Below are 17,580 nucleotides of genomic sequence, written 5' to 3'. Positions count from 1 at the left end.
AGTGGGAATTAAAAAAAAAATGTAACCGTCTTCATGTAAAATTGAAGTCTTCATGTAAGATACATTGTTGAAACTGGCCATCAGATATAGGTACATGATATTTAGGGTTCCGTACCCGAAGGGTAAAAAAGGGACCCTATTACTAAGACTCCGCTGTCCGTCCGTCCGTCTGTCTGTCTGTCCGTCTGTCACCAGGCTGTATCTCATGAACCGTGATAGCTACAGTTGAAAAAATCAATGATGTATTTCTGTTGCCGCTATAACAACAAATACTAAAACCAGAATAAAATAAATACTTAAGTGGGGCTCCCTACCCCGTAATTGATTAAAAAATAAACAAGACAAAATAGTATTTTTAAAACAGCTTGTGTACGGTGACAGATTCCATCTCCATACAATTTATAACCTTAAAACGCAAAATCTCGAAAAATGGTATTGAGTTGACATCTGTCACCGTCCACATGCTGTTTGGTCAATAATATAGGTCCTATAGTAATAGGTTAAGAAAATTGAGACAATTTTGATACATTTATTAATGAGACATATTTTTAAAAGACAAAAATATAACTTGTTTTCGTGCATATAATACACTTCACATGCTAGTGTTTCATAATAAATTCAATAGTAGCAAAATCGTTTTGACAGTTCGAAAAAGAAACTGATTTGACTAGGCGTCAAATACCCTATTGTATGTGATATTACTGATATTCAAATAATAGCCCAAGAGCCCGTGACGGCCAGACTTACTTACTTACGCGGTCTTAGTATAAAAGCGAAAGTTTTTCTTAACAGGTAAGATCAATCCCCGACTATGACAAGGATCGCGGTGGCTGGCAAGTAATAAAGGTATAGAATTTTTTTTCTTCTCAAAATTGTTACACTATAAAGCTTAGATCCCTCAATAACATTAATTAAATTCAGCTTTTATACTATAAGGCAAGTATAATTAGAATTTATTACGGCAGAAGGTTGGAACTATACTAAGTGATTTGCAATAGACAATTATTAAGGTTATTAAACTTATTAATAAGTATTTATTACAAATAAAAATACATAAAACTATGTTTTATACTATAAATATTTTCGAATATTTTCTACACCCAGGTTTCAAACACACCGTTTTTTTAAAGATTAGAATTTTTTTAACCTCTAATTGGTAATTGTGGTAATTAATTTTTTCTTCCGAAATTCTTCTAGGGTTCCTGATACCTACTATTGCGGTACAATCATTTGTAAGTAAACATCATTATAATTTTAATTTTGGAGGAAAAAAGTTACTTTTGAGGTTATAAAATTTCTAATCTAAAAAAAACAGACTATAGTTGGGGATTGTTCGTACCTGTTAAGAATATTCTTAAAAAAACTTTCAGCTCATACTAAGAGCACAGAATAAGTAATAGTATTATGATACAGAACGGCCACGCACCGCCCCGCCCCGACTCGAATTACCTCGCCCCGCGACAGCAGATTGACGGTTGTTTGCCGGCCGCTCAGTACTATTTTTAAGCAACTTACTCACACTATGACGCATGCCGCGTGTACAGACGTGCCGTTCACACATAGACACACAAGGGATTTTTGATGTATAGCGTGTCCGCCCTGTGCTAAGACCGTCAAGGGCTCTTGCTGTATAATATTGTAAAAGAAATAAGGCATAAACAATAGGGTATTTGACTGCATTTAAACAACCACGGGGCACCATCACCCACGCAGGAATAATTTAAGTACAGTAGAGCCTCGCTAATCCGGCATCTCGCTAATCCGGATGGTCGAAGGCTGAAGAAAACTAATTTAATAGTGACGAAATTTTGAAATTTCTTCCCCGACTAAGTGCTTTTGAAATGAAGTGCAAAAATGTAAAGCAGAACAGAATTTAGCTGATTATTTTACAGCTAGTAATTTATATCATAAGGCCAGGATTACACTCGTAAGTTTTACTTACGTAAGTAGGGAGAAAGCTATTTGCTAGAATGAGATAACGATATTCATATCTCATTCTGTAGTATAGCTGTGTCCCTACTTACGTAAGTAAAACTTACGAGTGTAATCCTGGCCTAAGTTTAATAAAAGTTAGATGTTAACACAGAGATAACAATTCTTTGTGTGCTTCTGTGACTATCTATCTATACTATCATCATCAATAATTGTGTCGTTTTCAAGCAAAAGGTACCACATTGTCGCTTGCCATAAGGACGCTCTGACAGGTTTTTCGTATAAACATACAAGCATTTTTCTTCCTTAGATATGGTAAGCGACAATGTGATACCTCTTGATTGAAAACGTCACAATTTTTCGTGTTAAATATATTAAGAATATATAAACTCACGTATTTTAAGTCGAAAAACGCTCGAAATATTTCGAAGTGTCTCACGGAAGTTTTGTTATTACAAATTTTTAGTGTTTTATTTTTACTCAAAAAAATTTGAAGTTAATCCGGAAATCTCTGTAATCCGTCAACGGCCGATGTTTTACCCGTCCGGTTTAACGAGGTCCTACTGTACATAGATATACAATAAATTGTGTCGTTTTCAAGCAAAAGGTACCACATTGTCGCTTGCCGTAAGGACGCTCTGACAGATTTTTCGTATACAAGCAATTTTCTTCCTTATGATAAACGACAATGTGGTACCTTTTGATTGAAAACGTCACAATTAGATCACCTATATATATAAAGTGCTTAATTATACTTAATATCCTAAAATGTAGAGATCACGGCAAATTTTAAATACGTTTGTACGACATTAATGAGTATCACATTGATATCACAAAAGTAGGATGGAAACTATTCGGGGCCGATATTTTTGAGGCCGTATTTATTTAGGTTTTACCTACGAGCTACATGAGATCCAACAAGATATAACTATTATATTGTTAGCTCGAAAAATATCTGTAAGATAAATACGGATAAGTGTGTCTGCGGGGTAAGTGTGACTGGGCCTTCAAATTGGGGCCTTTCTACACATTGTTTATTGCGAGTTCATACACTTGCGTTTAGTAGCAATGCATGAATTCGCACCAGTCACTAATTAGGGTTCCCCTACATATGTCGACGCGGAATCGGCAAAAATAGAAAAAACCTTTGTCTGCGCAATAAGAGCGAAAGAGGCGACGGCACGTCGGCAGGCGTCGGCCGATGCGAGCCGAGTCGAATGAGGACTTTTTCGCTCTTATTGCACAGACATAAAGGTTTTTTTCTATCGGATTTTGCCGATTCCGCGTCGACATATGTCGGGAAACCCTTAGAGTTCGTTCGCGTAAAAATGCAGTAAACATATAATTGTCCACCGGCCTAGCCATAACAAATCAGATCGTTCCAACTTAGAAAGTCAAGTTCACAGTGAAGGCATACTTATTGGTTACAAGTAGAGATACAACGGATTGTGGTTTGGTCAAATACCGGATATCCGGCCGGCGGGCCCGCCGAATTAGAGAAAATTAGATAGCGCGCGTGCGCATAGTTTGGTGCCGGTTGAAACTTGTTTCTTGTTATAAGGCATTCGTTGATAGAAAAGTAAACTAAATTACTAAATTCTCACACAGTGCGTATTGAATAGCGGCACGTTACAGTTTTCGTTGTACGTATTTCAATGTTTTCGTTGCAAGTGCTTAGATAGTTAACTTTGTTCCGTTATTTATATAATGTTTCGAGTGTTTAGTGCATATGTTATTCATAAATATCGTGCTTAATTACTATCAGGTATCCGGCCGGATACTACGCAACTATTCGGTATCCAACCGGATAGTAAAAATATGACCGGATAGTCCGGTTACCGGATAATGACCGGATATCCGTTGCATCAATAGGCCGGCGGACAATGATGATACGTTCTATAATCCTTTTCCAGGCACAGTAAGATTTATTTATCGACCACATACGCGCCAATAGAATTTCAACTTCAGCATTACGATTTAAAGTTCAAATTAGATTGCACTTTCGGTAAATATGATTTGTCTTCTAATAAATCATCAAAGCTGGATTAATTGGAATACATTTTGATTTTGGAAAAGGGTTAGTGTTTAAACAGGCCCCGGTAACAAGGCCAGCTACACTTACCCGTATCGACCTTATGGATCTCCCCCTTATTTATAAAACCTGATTTAGTTAAATTATGTTTTATCCCTTTCTTACAAATACCCGTATCGACCTTATGGATCTACCCCCTTATTTATAAAACCTGATTTAGTTAAATTATGTTTTATCCCTTTCTTACAAATACATAAGTCTAAATTACAGATTATTAATAATGCCACTAATTTACAACACGTAACGCTAATGGCCTGTTGGAAAATATAGTTGTAAAGGGGCCCACTGACTATTAGTCCGCCGGACGATATCGGCCTGTCAGTTAGAACAAAAATTTGACAGTGCCGAACAACTGACAGGTCGATATCGTCCGGCGGACTGATAGTCAGTGAGCCCTTTTACATTACACGTTGTATAAAGATAAAGAAACGGGTGCAGACTAACCACTAATTTGACTTAATTAATACGATACATAAATTTCTTTGACCCTGATTATTCCTCTCACTAAGTGTTTTGGCCTTTTTTTATATTCTTTTATTCACTAGAGCTTAGTACAATTATACATTAACAATTAAGTGCTACACACGAAACACTAATCAGATTATTAAAGGTACTTTACTGTGAAATTGGCGTTTTGTATGGAGCATTTTATGAAAACTGTGATTTTCATACATTGAATTTTGCTGATTATTGAGCAATGTCAAATTCAAACCAAACAAAATTTTGTTAGGAATATTGAAAACTTTTAAGCTACGTTACACATAATTATTTAAAAATAGCATCATAAAGGCTCCGCAAGTAGCATTTATACTTCATTATGACGTCAGCGACGTCACTTTGCTACCTGGGGGTGTCAATATTAGAACGTGAAGTTAAACAACAACTTTGCCCCCTTGTAAAACAAATAACAATCACCTTATCGCAATAGATTGAGGTGAAAAAATGTATACATATTTATGAACTCGACTGTAGGTGTGTAGCTAACTTATGAGTATTCGGCAAGCTCGGCCGAATTGCACCTTTTCATACAAACGTAGTTCCGCTCTCATTTTAAAACTACGTGTTGGATTGTAATGAAACTTTGCACATACAATGACATTAGGTATATCTAGGTCTGTAATTAGTTTATATAGCTCCAGTTTATAAAACAAATGAAATATAGCAATAACAAGTCTAGTACGAAAAACTTAAATTCGCTGAATTTTTTTAACTAAACCTACATAAACTAATTACAGACATAGATATACCTTATTCTATTGTAAGTACAAAGTTTCAGATCAATCTAGCTAGTCGTTTTAAAATGAGAGCGGAACTACGTTTGTATGGAGAATCGAGCTTGCCGGAGACCCTTATGTATTTTTCACAAAAATATGAACCATCGGACTACAATGTAATAAATAATCTACAAGTACTAATTAAGTAGTGAGTATTTAGCAAGCTAGGCAATCTATGTTATACATATAAAATAATCTAGATACATTTCCTAGAAGCAAACTAGAATATTATACAGGGTAAGCAAAGTCACAGCCACGGTATTGACCCATGAAGATATTTTTATTTATTTAAACAGTATAAGATAGACGTATGCCCCATGAGATACAATGCCATTCCAAAAAAGCACCCTGTATAATAAAATAACATTTTAAATTAATAGTATAGCGATCAACGATCACTAACTATTGAAAACATTTTGACCAAATTCGAGAGTATAAGGACTGTATCGTTTACTATAAATACAACTTTACTTAGCGTCACTTGCACCCCACTAACCCGGGGTCAACCGAAACAGTTAACCCAGTGTCAAATGGTACTGGTAACCACAGTACACATTTCGTCCTGGAAGCTCGACTCGAGTCAGTGAAATATATAGTCTCAAATTAAGCTCGATAGGCTTGTCCGAAATGTATTTGCTAGACGTATTGAAAGCATTATAAAGTCCCTAAAATTAAGAAAAATTTAATCCTTCTTATATCAGATATGGCTAAAAAATACCCTTAGATCATACCCTTAGAACATAGCAATACAAAATAATACACATATCAACAGTAAGATCATGTTTTATCCGTATATATAATAAACGATACAGTCTTTATTTCTAAGGTTTTTTAATGCATTCATCATGCGTATATATATTTTTTCAACAATTAACAAATTTAAAGATATTTAAAATATGTACCTAACAAAACATTTAAATAAATCAGTCGCCATTTGAGGTTTTGTAGTCAGGTCATGGGACCAACCAGGAAATCGCGAAAAATTTTTTTACCCTCCCATAGAAAAAGGGCCAGCCAAAATGTAAACAGCCAAATTTTTTTTCGCGATTTCGGTGTTGGTCCCATAGCAAAAGTTGCTCAGTGTAATCCCAAAACCACCCTGGCAACGGGAATGCACTTATTTTTTAGCCACCGTGTGTAAATACTATACATGTGATACTCACAACAAACTTGATCGACTGATACCATTAATCAACACTTTGCCGCGCGGTCTACCAAGACATGCCTCGCTCGTTGCTCGAAACAAAGAAAAGCGAGGCAAGTCCTCCCAAATCGCGCAGCAATTTCCTCCGTTCTCGGCTCGTTCTGTATGGACCTAACACCTTCGATGTATAAAACAGATAAAAGAGACAGAGTTAGAGGTTCACTCGTAGTGTCCTACTTCGGCCAGACTTGCTGCGACGACGGCCAGCGCGAGGCGTATTTTTTTCTTCGACAGATTGTACGGCCTCGCTCGACCGCATTCTGAAAGAAGAAGGACAGGACAGTGAAGCCGAACGCACAATTAATTATTTTTTTTAAAGATACTGTTTTTACACCCTGTATATTTCACCACATTAGAAAAATTGACTGGTTTTTTTTATTACGAAAAGGCAAGCATTTGACCGCAATCTCACCTGATGGTAAGTGCCGATGCAGTCTAGGATGGATCATGCTTACCTAAAAGATGTCTATTCACTCTCGATTTAAAAAGATCCAAGTTATAGTGGACTGGGAATAGATTTGCAGGAAGTGAATTCCACTCCTTAACCGTTCGCATGATAAAGCTGGATGCATAGCGCTTAGTACGAATCAGTGGCAGAGTAACGACGTAAGGGTGAAACGCAAGTCCGCGTCTAGTCCCACGGTGGCAGAATGGAGATGGGGGGATTAGATTATGTAATCCCATCGCACACTCCCCGAAATGTATCCTGTAGAATACCGATAAACAAGCTACCTTTCTACGGGTTCAAGGTTCTGCAGTCTAGCCTCTACCAATCCCGCATCTCCAATAAGCTTCCTAGCGCGTTTGTCTATGGAATCTAAGGCGGCTAACTGATATTTGGCGGATCCATCCCAAAGGTGGCTGCAGTACTCCATACACGACCGGACTTGAGCTACGTAAAGCTGAAGAAGCTGCCCCGGTGTGAAGTACCGCTTGACCTTGGAGAGGACGCCCAATCGTCTAGCTGCAGATTTGGCCAGAAATTCAATATACGCCCCAAATATAAACCAACGTAAGACATTGAGTATAAATGTATTTTGTTTTGAAGTACCCGTGGCCCGAAACTATTCAATATAAAATCGTCAGGTGACACCACCAAAACTCAAATTAAACAAAAATCAACCTTATTAGAGTACTAATATGATTCACTATGGCTATGAACTTGTGGCGCGATGGCGGTAATTAGCGAGTTTTGGTTGTCACCTGACGAAATGCACTTGTAACGACTATAAAGACAGCATTTTGGTATACTATGGCAAAAAGTGTTAGAAGTGAAGACTTTTCGGGTCAGAGCCTCTATACCACAGAATAATTAATAGTATTATCATACGGAACGGCCACGCACCGCCCCGCCCCGACTCGAATTACCTCGCCCAGCGACACCAGATTGACGGCCGTTTGCCGACCGCTCAGTACTGTTTTTAAGCAACTTAATCACACAACGACGCATACCGCGTGTATACCTTGTGCCTACGCTTGCCGCAATACCAACTGGCGACTGAGATCATAATTCTAGAAAGCAACTATGAAAGAGAAAATAACTATGAAACTTCCAAAACAATACAATTTTACAAACATTAAATTTAAAATTTATGCCAAACCAATGCTGACGCCATCTATAACAACCTTTGACAGCTGCCATCCCTACACAACGGTAAAATTCATGGGAATTTCATAACTAAAAGCATATCAAAATAATGGTAACCAGAATCCCGAAGGTGTTGGAAGGCCTGGTCCGCCAGGGCTGGATCTTGTGCCAGCAGTTCAGTAACTAGAAGCAAGTGACTAACCTTTGTACAGGGATTTTCTGAGCAGCAACTCGAATAAGAAGTTCTAGAGGCTTGGAGTTGGATCTTGTAGTAGTATGGTATAGCCTGACAAGATTGTATTTGGCCTTCGCTTATATATTTGACAACAGACGTTGAAAGTCATCGAATGTGAAGATATCACAATATAATAATTCTAAAAAAGATTCCCGAAGATGCAAGAAAAAATATTACGAGTAGAATGCAATAAAATATTTACATCCAAAAAGGACGAAGAATGGGTAGCATTCCCATAAATAATGTTTTGAAATTGATCGTTGACATGATCGGTACTGTCGGGGCTTCTAACCTCCGTGGCGACCTGACATAGACCGACTGACTGACTGGCTGACTAACATACATATTAGGAATATTCGAACAACCGACATTTAAATTCAAAATTAGACATGACAATCACAAGACCAGTTGACGACTAGTTCACGACAGATAGCGGACGACGACAGACGCTTCAGATACTGACATTTCATTTGACTATACATAACGTAAGCACTTGCCTAACCTAAGTATAGTAGTACTATGTACTATGTAGTGAATAATTATTTTCCATCGTATTTTCAAGGAAACTTACAAACGTGTACTATTTCAGTCAGTCTCGGCACAAAAAGTACTGGGGTTGACTGAAGTAGCATGACAAATACGAACGTTTCCGAGAAAATACGATGGAAAATAATTATGCACTACCCTGTAGTAGTGACACTATCTCAGGGCCAAATAGAATCTTATGAGGCTTTAATTACATCAAGCATGCGAGGTGACTGTGCCAGTAGTTTAGTAACTAGAAGCAAGTGACTAACATTAGTACGGGCAATTAGATGGCATCTGGAACGTGCTCGACGCTTGCAGTTGGAACTGGTAAGCTAGGGGGTGGATCTTGAAGCCGTTTATTCTGGAACAATCAAATATTTACTCATTACTTTTTTTAATACCACGTCGGTGGCAAACGAGCGTACAGCCTGCCTGACGGTAAGCGGTCACCGTAGCCTATGGACGCCTGCAACTCTAGGGGTGTTACAAGTGCAGTACGGGGGAGTGTAGGCGCAGACGAGTGCGTGTGTGCACTATGGCCAAAAGGGGCGGGCGCCTCCGTCTACTCACGTACGCATCAGGTGCCGAAAGTTTTAGAAACTTTTCTAAGAGGCCTATGCCCTGTTGGGCATACTCGCTGAGGAGGAAGTAGAAGAGATCGTCATTCTGCGCAGCCGCAGTCAAAAAGTCTAACCTCGGCACGTACTGCATGGTGGGCCGCTTGGGCCGGAGCTCGGGGTGCACCATGAACACCATGTGCGGGAACCCTGTGCCGAAGTAAGCGCCGTCGGTGTGGTGGTGGCGCGACGACTTCGGCGTGTACACGTCCATACATTTGGGGCAGTACACCTTCACCATCGCCTCGCCGCGGGTGTCTGATAAACCTGCATGAAAACCTTTTATAAATACTATTTATTATTTTATTTTTAATTATGCTTTTTACATTGTAATATGATTGCGTTGGACCTCTGTTATCTTAAATAAATGGATTTATTATTATTATAAATAAATATATTTTGTGCACCTTCGTCGCATTGGAAAGAACGTAAGCCAATATGGCGGCCAATTTAAAAGCGGTATAAACTGACAAAAAAAATATGAGGAAATTCTTACAGTTTGACCCACGGTAAGCTCAAGAAGGCTTGTGTTGTGGGTACTCAGACAACGATATACATATATATAATATATAAATATTTAAATACATAGAAAACAACCATGACTCAGGAACAAATATCTGTGCTCATCACACAAATAATTGCCCTTACCGGGATTCGAACCCGGGACCATCGGCTTCACAGGCAGGGTCACTACCCACTAGGCCAGACTGGTCGTCAAACGAAGCGTTACAATAGTCACAAGTTAAAAGAGACTACATTTTCAAAGTCTTCAGATTTGTCGCCTTTTTAACTGATTACATACCATTTTATTGGCATACCACCAGACTCAGGGCCCTCGAGAATTTGGGGCCCTTTTGAAAAGTAAAGAAGCGAATTAAACAAAACCAGATGCGACCAGACTCGGTTGCTCACTATAACTGTCTGTCGTTCGGGGCCCCCTGAGGAAGGGGCCCTGGGCACGGGCCCCGTGTGCCCTTATGGTAAAGACGATACTGGCCAGACTATATTGGTTGTAGACTTACCAAGTGGCAACGTTGGCTGGGACTCGCAGTAGACTCGCGGGCAGCGGCCGAATTCGGCGGCTTCATATTTATGTAACATTTGTCCTATGCCCCTATTGACAAACAACATTACTTAATAAAAAAAAACTGACAAGTGCGAGTCAGACTCGCCCACCGAGGGTTCCGTATTTTTTAGTATTTGTTGTTATAGCGGCATAGCGGTCTAGCTATCACGGTTCATGAGATACAGCCTGGTGACAGACAGACGCACAGACGGACAGAGGAGTCTTAGTAATAGGGTTCCGTTTTTACCATTTGGGTACGGAACCCTAAAATGATTAAATAGTTTCGTGACGCGAATTCGCGTCTTCGGCAATTAATTCTGTTAAATTCTGCCTCGTTTTAAAAAACAGAAATTGTCAACATGACTGCTTCTTCTTGTTGATCCAAAGCGGATGTCGGCGACCATCTTACGGAACTTGGTTTTATCTTATGTCAGTCTAAACAAACTCCAGCTTTTAATGTTGTCTTTCCAGGTTAGCTTTCTCCTTCCTCTGCTCCTTTTGCCGTCAATTTTCCCTTCCAAGATGTTATTAATTATGTTATACTATGTCCAAAATATGAGATTTTCCTTGTCTTTACAAAGTTACAGTTTTTTGTTCATTCTATTCAGAACTTCAATGTTTGAAACATTTAACAGGAAATTTTTAACAGGAAATGTCACGGACAGAAAGGGACAAACGATTGTCAACGGTTTGTTAGATATGACAAACGTTAACAGGCGGGTCCACACGGAACGAGCTACCTCGCGAGGAAATTACCGCCCGAAGCAGCTAGTCGTACCTCGGCCGCATTGCCTCGGGCGACCACAAAATGCTCAACGAAGCTTGTCTGTTTCTTAATACGACTTGAGACAAGGGTGCTGTTAAGATATAGGTACGAAGTTCTAATTGGTTAGCTGCATGCGATATGTAACCAAGAGTCGAAACCGAAATACGTATCTCACCTGTTGGTTAATATGTATCGCGCGTGTATGAGTCCGTAGAGCACCTGCGCCTCCGACATTTTCTCTATAGGTAGGTTATTCAGATCGTCGTCCCGGTCATCATCTAGAACCATATACGAACTACGTATATAGATAATGGTTAAATTAAACACGTATGGAAAGAAATGGTTTCAGCCCCTCGAAGGATGGAGCAGAGATGGAGCTACGATAGTAAGTAAGTAATTTATTTATTGTAAACTGTGTAGGTACATAAAGGTGTTCATTATATCAAAAGGTATTAACAGTTGCGCGTTTCGAGCGTACAATCAATGAGGATATAATAAGATAGAGCGGTACTGTCATAGTAAATTTTGTAACCACTGTAAATTCACTGCCATCTATCGACATACTTTAAAACTAAAAATGAAGATTTATAAAAATACGTTAAAATGTATTTAAATATGGATAAATGATTTTTTTATTTGCATTAATTATTTTTATATGATTTTGACCCATGTTCTTTCACTGGTATGCGTTAAAATTATAAATAACAAACGAAACAGTCAACGCCCTCTATACGAGAGTAGGCCAAAACTAGTCGCGCCATCTGATCGAGAATCAAATTTTCGTGATTTTCGAGGCACGTTTTTTCCTTAGACTGTAGATAGATAGAAAGATAGATATAACTCCGTAATAGATGGACTATTACGGAGTTATATCTATCTTTGGTACAATTTATAGCCCTAAAAATAATTAATAACTATATACATGTAACAACTGGTCTTAGCATCTAATACATATCACTTGCTGTTTCCATCGCTTCGAAAAATTCCTTTAAACTATAATATACATTGTCTGTAAGAAACCTTTTTAATTGGTACTTAAATTAGTTATCATTTAAAATTTTAATATAGTTAGGTAGGGCATTAAATACACGTATGGAAGTATAGAAGGCGCTTTTGCAGTACAACGTGTTATTTGCCTTTGGACATATTAGGTTATACTTTTACTCGTACTTTTCTCTTAGATTGTCTCTACCCGTAAGAGTGAGTATCCGTTTGTTTTTAAATACATTCCGAAGTGATTCCTCGGTATTCATACGGTATATAGTACGTACGCATCTCTTTTGTAAAAGAAAGGTTTCATTTAAAAATCGTAATTTGTTAATTCCTTCGTAACCGCTCCACCGGTTGTTATGATACTTGGTATACTGATTCTAAATACCCTAATGCATATGTACATTTCGGCTTTGTCCAATGGCTAAGGACACCATACGTTTTTAAACGTATAAACAGTAGTAAGGGTCCGTTTTCACACGCACAAAGGTAAAATACGAAAAAATATCTAAATAGTGCCTATAACAAAAACGCGGCATGCAGCCGTGTCAGAAGGATTGATTAATTTATTCAAACTCACCCGGCTGCTCGAGCTCTAGTATCATGTCCAACGCTTTCCTGTAGTTCGGCACCAGCTCATTGAGCCCTACCAGGTTGAACTTGTCGTTGATGTAGCTCTCGTCCACCTGCAACCAGGGGCCGAAGGCACAGAATAAACAATAGTACTAGGTAAAGAAGATTCACTCTCTAACAAAACGCGTCGCACACAGCGGATGTCATCCAGATCTAGAGCAGAGCCCAAGCCCAACTGGGGAAGTACCTCCACCTTACAGAAAACCGCAGCCAAATAACACTAGACCCTACTCATAGTGGTGTGTTCCTGCCGGTGAGTAAGGTTGCCAGAGCTCAACGAGGGAGAAGAGTGTTAGGGTCGGCAACGCGCATGTTACTCCTCTGGAGTTGCAGGCGTACATAGGCTACGGAGAGTGCTTAACATCAGGCGGCCCGTATGCTTGTTTGCCACCGACGTAGTAAAAATAATTATACTCTTAATTGTTGAAATAAACATTCAAATCAGAATGGAATGGGAGAAGTTTTTATAGGCCTATAGGATTTTATTTTTGAGCGTGCTTAAGATGCTGTGTACTGATATTTATTTAATGCCTCTTCTACACTATCGGCGATGATCGTTGATAGTATCATCGGCAAAATCATCGTGCAAGCATCAACATGATCGTCTGTACAACGCAACCACCCGGCGATTCCCTTTGATGCGTGCACAAAAACCGACAACTCACGGGTCGCAGGCGATGATAGACGATGACTGGCGGGGACTGACGAGTATGCCCTCTACACTATCGTGCCCGCCACTCCCGCCAGTCATCGTCTATCATCGCATTCATCGCCGATAGTGTAGAGGAGCCATAATACACACATACACTACCGCTCATAACTATTTAGGCACTCAATTTTTTCTCGTAACGATATTCATATCTCATTCTGTAGTATAGCTGTGTCCCTACTTACGTAAGTAAAACTTACAAGTGTAATCCTGGCCTAATAGCACAATCGGATTAAGTTTCACCTCGAAATCCTTCCAAAGAGATGAAATTTGGTATGTATGTTAATTAAAGGTCTCTTTTTCATGTCCACACTATTTGACATATGGGGACCTCGAGGAATCGCAACCATCTTGGAAAATGTGTACCATCCTGGAGAAATTTGCGTTTTACTCTAAATATACGTTCTCTATGAAAATATGGTGTAAGGCAACATTTAAGCTTATTAAATTCTACACAAAAAAGTCCTAAATAACTTTGCGGAAAAAAAACATCTTGTTATAGAAAATAATAGCTGAATCCAGATTTAGCGCTTATACCCTTTCAGGGGATATTCTCTTAATATGAAACTTGGAGGAATATGAATTCCACTTTTGTCTATACATTTGTACACGTTCTACTCCAATATCAACATTTTACTCGACTGCGACTTAAACAGAAAGTAGGGTTATGGGTTTAAATACTGAAAATCAGTACACCCTGTAGCTCAGGATACTGGACGGATTTTTTTAAATGACATATCGGTAGATTCCGCTTGCCCTTCACAACCTGTTTACACCTGTTTTATTAAAGATAAATTAATACAGCCGCCTTGAGAGGACGCCGAATAGTAAATCATATTTTTACTTCTAGCCCCTAAACTATTGAGTGGATGTCAATAAAATAGACATCAGTAGATCCATAATTGGTACACGAGTGCTATGCAATACAAATTTACTAAAATAAACGGATAATAAATCCTCTCAAGGCGGCTGTATTAATTTCTCTTTAATAAAACAGGTGTAAACAGGTTGCGAAGGGCAAGGGGAATCTACCGATATGTCATTTAAAAAAATCTGTCCAGTATCCTGAGCTACAGGATGTACTGATTTTCAGTATTTAAACCCATAACCCTACTTTCTGTTTAAGTCGCAGTCGAGTAAAATGTTAATATTGGAGTAGAATGTGTACAAATGTATAGACAAAAGTGGAATTCATATTCCTCCAAGTTTCATATTAAGAGAATATCCCCTGAAAGGGTATAAGCGCTAAATCTGGATTCAGCTATTATTTTCTATAACAAGATGTATTTTTTCCGCAAAGTTATCTAGGACTTTATTGTGTAGAATTTATTAAGCTTTAATGTTGCCTTACACCATATTTTCATAGAGAACGTATATTTAGAGTAAAACGCAAATTTCTCCAGGATGGTACACATTTTCCAAGATGGCTGCGATTCCTCAAGGTCCCCAAATGTCAAATAGTGTGGACATGAATAAGAGACCTTTAATTAACATACATACCAAATTTCATCTCTTTGGAAGGATTTCGAGGTGAAACTTAATCCGATTGTGCTATAAGTCTAACACAAATAAGCTACAATTAACTAAACTGAAACTACTATAAAACTGAAAATCTAAGTTTAAAATGGGCCCCTGTGGCATGGTGCCGAGGATGCCGGCAGCATTTCCTCGCTGGATCACTATGCTCAAGCTTCAAGATGTATTGAATTTAGATCTGTTTTGCTATTTTAATTACATACATTTAATTACACAATTTTTTTTAAATATATGACGTTTTCAACCAAAAGGTACCACATTGTTGCTAGTCGATAAGGTTGATTTCAATTTGAAGCTATATAGCTTCAATGCCTTATTGCCTAACAGTGCCTTATTGCCAACCGACAATAAGTACCCTTTTGGTTGAGAATGGCACATATATGAAATAAGTACTTAACAAAATGTAACTAAATGTGGCACCGCCCGGATTCAAATAGGGTCAGGGCCGGATTAAGCATGTCGGGGCCCCTTGCAGTCAATTCTGTATGCAGCATGTTCACTTGTTCAGTACAGGGAAATAAGTTTGCGTTTGTTTCAATCTTCAGGTGTCAGCCGAGCCAATCCGAGCCGAACAATGTCTTCTTCACTCTTATTGCGTGGACATATACTATAGTTGATTGTTAACAAGGGATGAAAGGCACTCATTTCTGCCGAGGTAGTTAGGTGGTAGAACGCAGTGAGTGCGCCAATAGTCCGAGGCTGGAATGGTGCCTTTCACCTGAGTTAAATACTCTTCTTTTCTTTTCTAATACGAGGAAAGTAAAATACATGTTTTTTTTAAAACATGACTAAGTATAATTTTTATAGCATTTCTTGAGGGTACTTTCAGTCATTAAGAATAAAAAAAGTACTTACGAATTTTGGCCGTATGAAACGATTTTTTTATTTTTTTGTGCGCGCTAAGCTGCCGGGGCCCCGAGGCACGTGCCTAAGGGTTAATCTGGCCCTGATTATAGGGTAGTCGTATAATTTATTTGTGACTTACCTCGCAAAAGAACTCGTTCCCTCGTAAACCGCAAAACCACGCAATCCATGATTGGTCCTCTGAGTTTAAGCTACTCATCTTCCTACAATTAAGAATCCACAATTTTTCTTTCAGTCCACTTGGAATACCTGATTAATCACAATTTATGAACAAGTGGCCTTTTCAAGGCTATAATATTACATGGCGTAAGTAACACTAAATTACGGTAATTTAATTTGAAAGTTTTCGGAGACGTAAACTAATCTGACCGAAATTCGAATTTGTATCGATGGGAAATGCTTACCTTTTAGTGCCTTCAAGCCACGCCAAAGAGCATATAATCACTACGTTAGCCACGCTTGACGACTGACGTTTTAACGTTTAAAAAGCTGACGTTCCTCTCCTTAGAGAGAGATAAAAGACAGGGTTTGACTTTGTTCACTTTGTTGGCTCTTTCGAAGTTTTATTTGACGTTTACACTTTTGTCTATGACAGCGTGTACGATCTGTAGATCATTTGAAATAAATATCGAATCTGAGTATTTATATATTTCATATGCAAAAACATTTTTATACAACACTATGTCAATGATGCAAACAATTGAACATCACTTTAGCGGCAACAATATTATGCTCACTAGTATAGGACTCCCCCACACTAGACGTGCGCGCCGGTCGAAAAATATTGGGCGGCGGCGCGCCACGAAAAAATCCACGACGGCGTCGTGGGATTTTTCAACTTTTTAAGCCTAAAAAGGGGGTCAACCTCGGAATGAAAGATACTAAGCTAGAAACTCGTATACACCTTCGTTATGACGTATTAAAGGTTCTCTTAAAAGTCGACGCATAGATCGTGTGCGCGTCAGAAGTTATTCAAGGTCAAATGTCATACAAATCGGTTTTTCGCGGATATCAAAATTTATATAGCTCCGATGTTATTTATATGTAGGAAAGAGTTGTAGAGTTGTAGGTTATTATTGAAATCGATCGTACACAGAGTTCCTATGGCCATCTAAGGTTCCCATCAACAGATCAGCTCGATGTTATTACAGTCATCGGTCTTTCATAATGTATGCAAAATTTTAGCTCAATCTGAAACCATTAAGTAGCCGAGAAATGATGGGCAAATTTTGTAGCCAAGTTTCATAGTTAGATACGAACATCTGGAGAATAAAAGCTTGTAAAAACATTGTTTTGTATTATTATTACTTAAAATGTACACCTTTCCTGTAGAAATACCTAAAGTTATAATAGGCTATAAAGCTTAATATCCTGATTAAACCTGCGTAAAGGGGTACCCTTTTTATATTAAACTATGTCATAAAATCATTACTTATATGCACACAAGCTATTAACACGTTTTAACGATTAATTAACTTTTATGCTCTACAATTCTTACCTACATGTAAATAACATGGGAGCTATGTAAATTTTGATCCGCGAAAAA

General features: G+C 38.4%; 1 protein-coding gene across 1 annotated transcript; it reads right to left on the bottom strand.

The window, feature by feature from the left end:
* Positions 1–3,189: 3,189 nt before the first annotated feature.
* On the bottom strand, positions 3,190–16,493 carry LOC134755201 (casein kinase II subunit beta-like). The gene is made up of 8 exons (XM_063691723.1): positions 16,439–16,493; positions 16,156–16,237; positions 12,873–12,978; positions 11,478–11,580; positions 10,493–10,584; positions 9,548–9,737; positions 9,123–9,214; positions 3,190–6,762 (listed from the first exon to the last, which is right to left on the bottom strand). The coding sequence occupies exons 2-7, from the start codon at positions 16,231–16,233 to the stop codon at positions 9,124–9,126; spliced, it is 660 nt and encodes a 219-aa protein (XP_063547793.1). The 5' UTR covers positions 16,234–16,237; positions 16,439–16,493; the 3' UTR covers positions 3,190–6,762; position 9,123.
* Between the last annotated feature and the right edge of the window lie 1,087 nt (positions 16,494–17,580).

This window comes from Cydia strobilella, chromosome Z (genome assembly GCF_947568885.1).
Source record: "Cydia strobilella chromosome Z, ilCydStro3.1, whole genome shotgun sequence".
Taxonomy (NCBI): Eukaryota; Metazoa; Arthropoda; class Insecta; order Lepidoptera; family Tortricidae; genus Cydia; species Cydia strobilella.
This window is presented reverse-complemented; position numbering and strand designations above follow the sequence as displayed.

What these genes read in the sequence shown, in the direction of transcription:
- LOC134755201 (XM_063691723.1), bottom strand. Translation starts at nt 16,233, where the DNA reads ATGAGTAGCTTAAACTCAGAGGACCAATCATGGATTGCGTGGTTTTGC. An exon ending in GGAACGAGTTCTTTTGCGAG is followed by an intron (nt 12,979 to 16,155) that starts GTAAGTCACAAA and finishes CCCTGGTTGCAG; the next exon opens with GTGGACGAGAGCTACATCAA. An exon ending in CCAGCCAACGTTGCCACTTG is followed by an intron (nt 9,738 to 10,492) that starts GTAAGTCTACAA and finishes GTTTTCATGCAG; the next exon opens with GTTTATCAGACACCCGCGGC.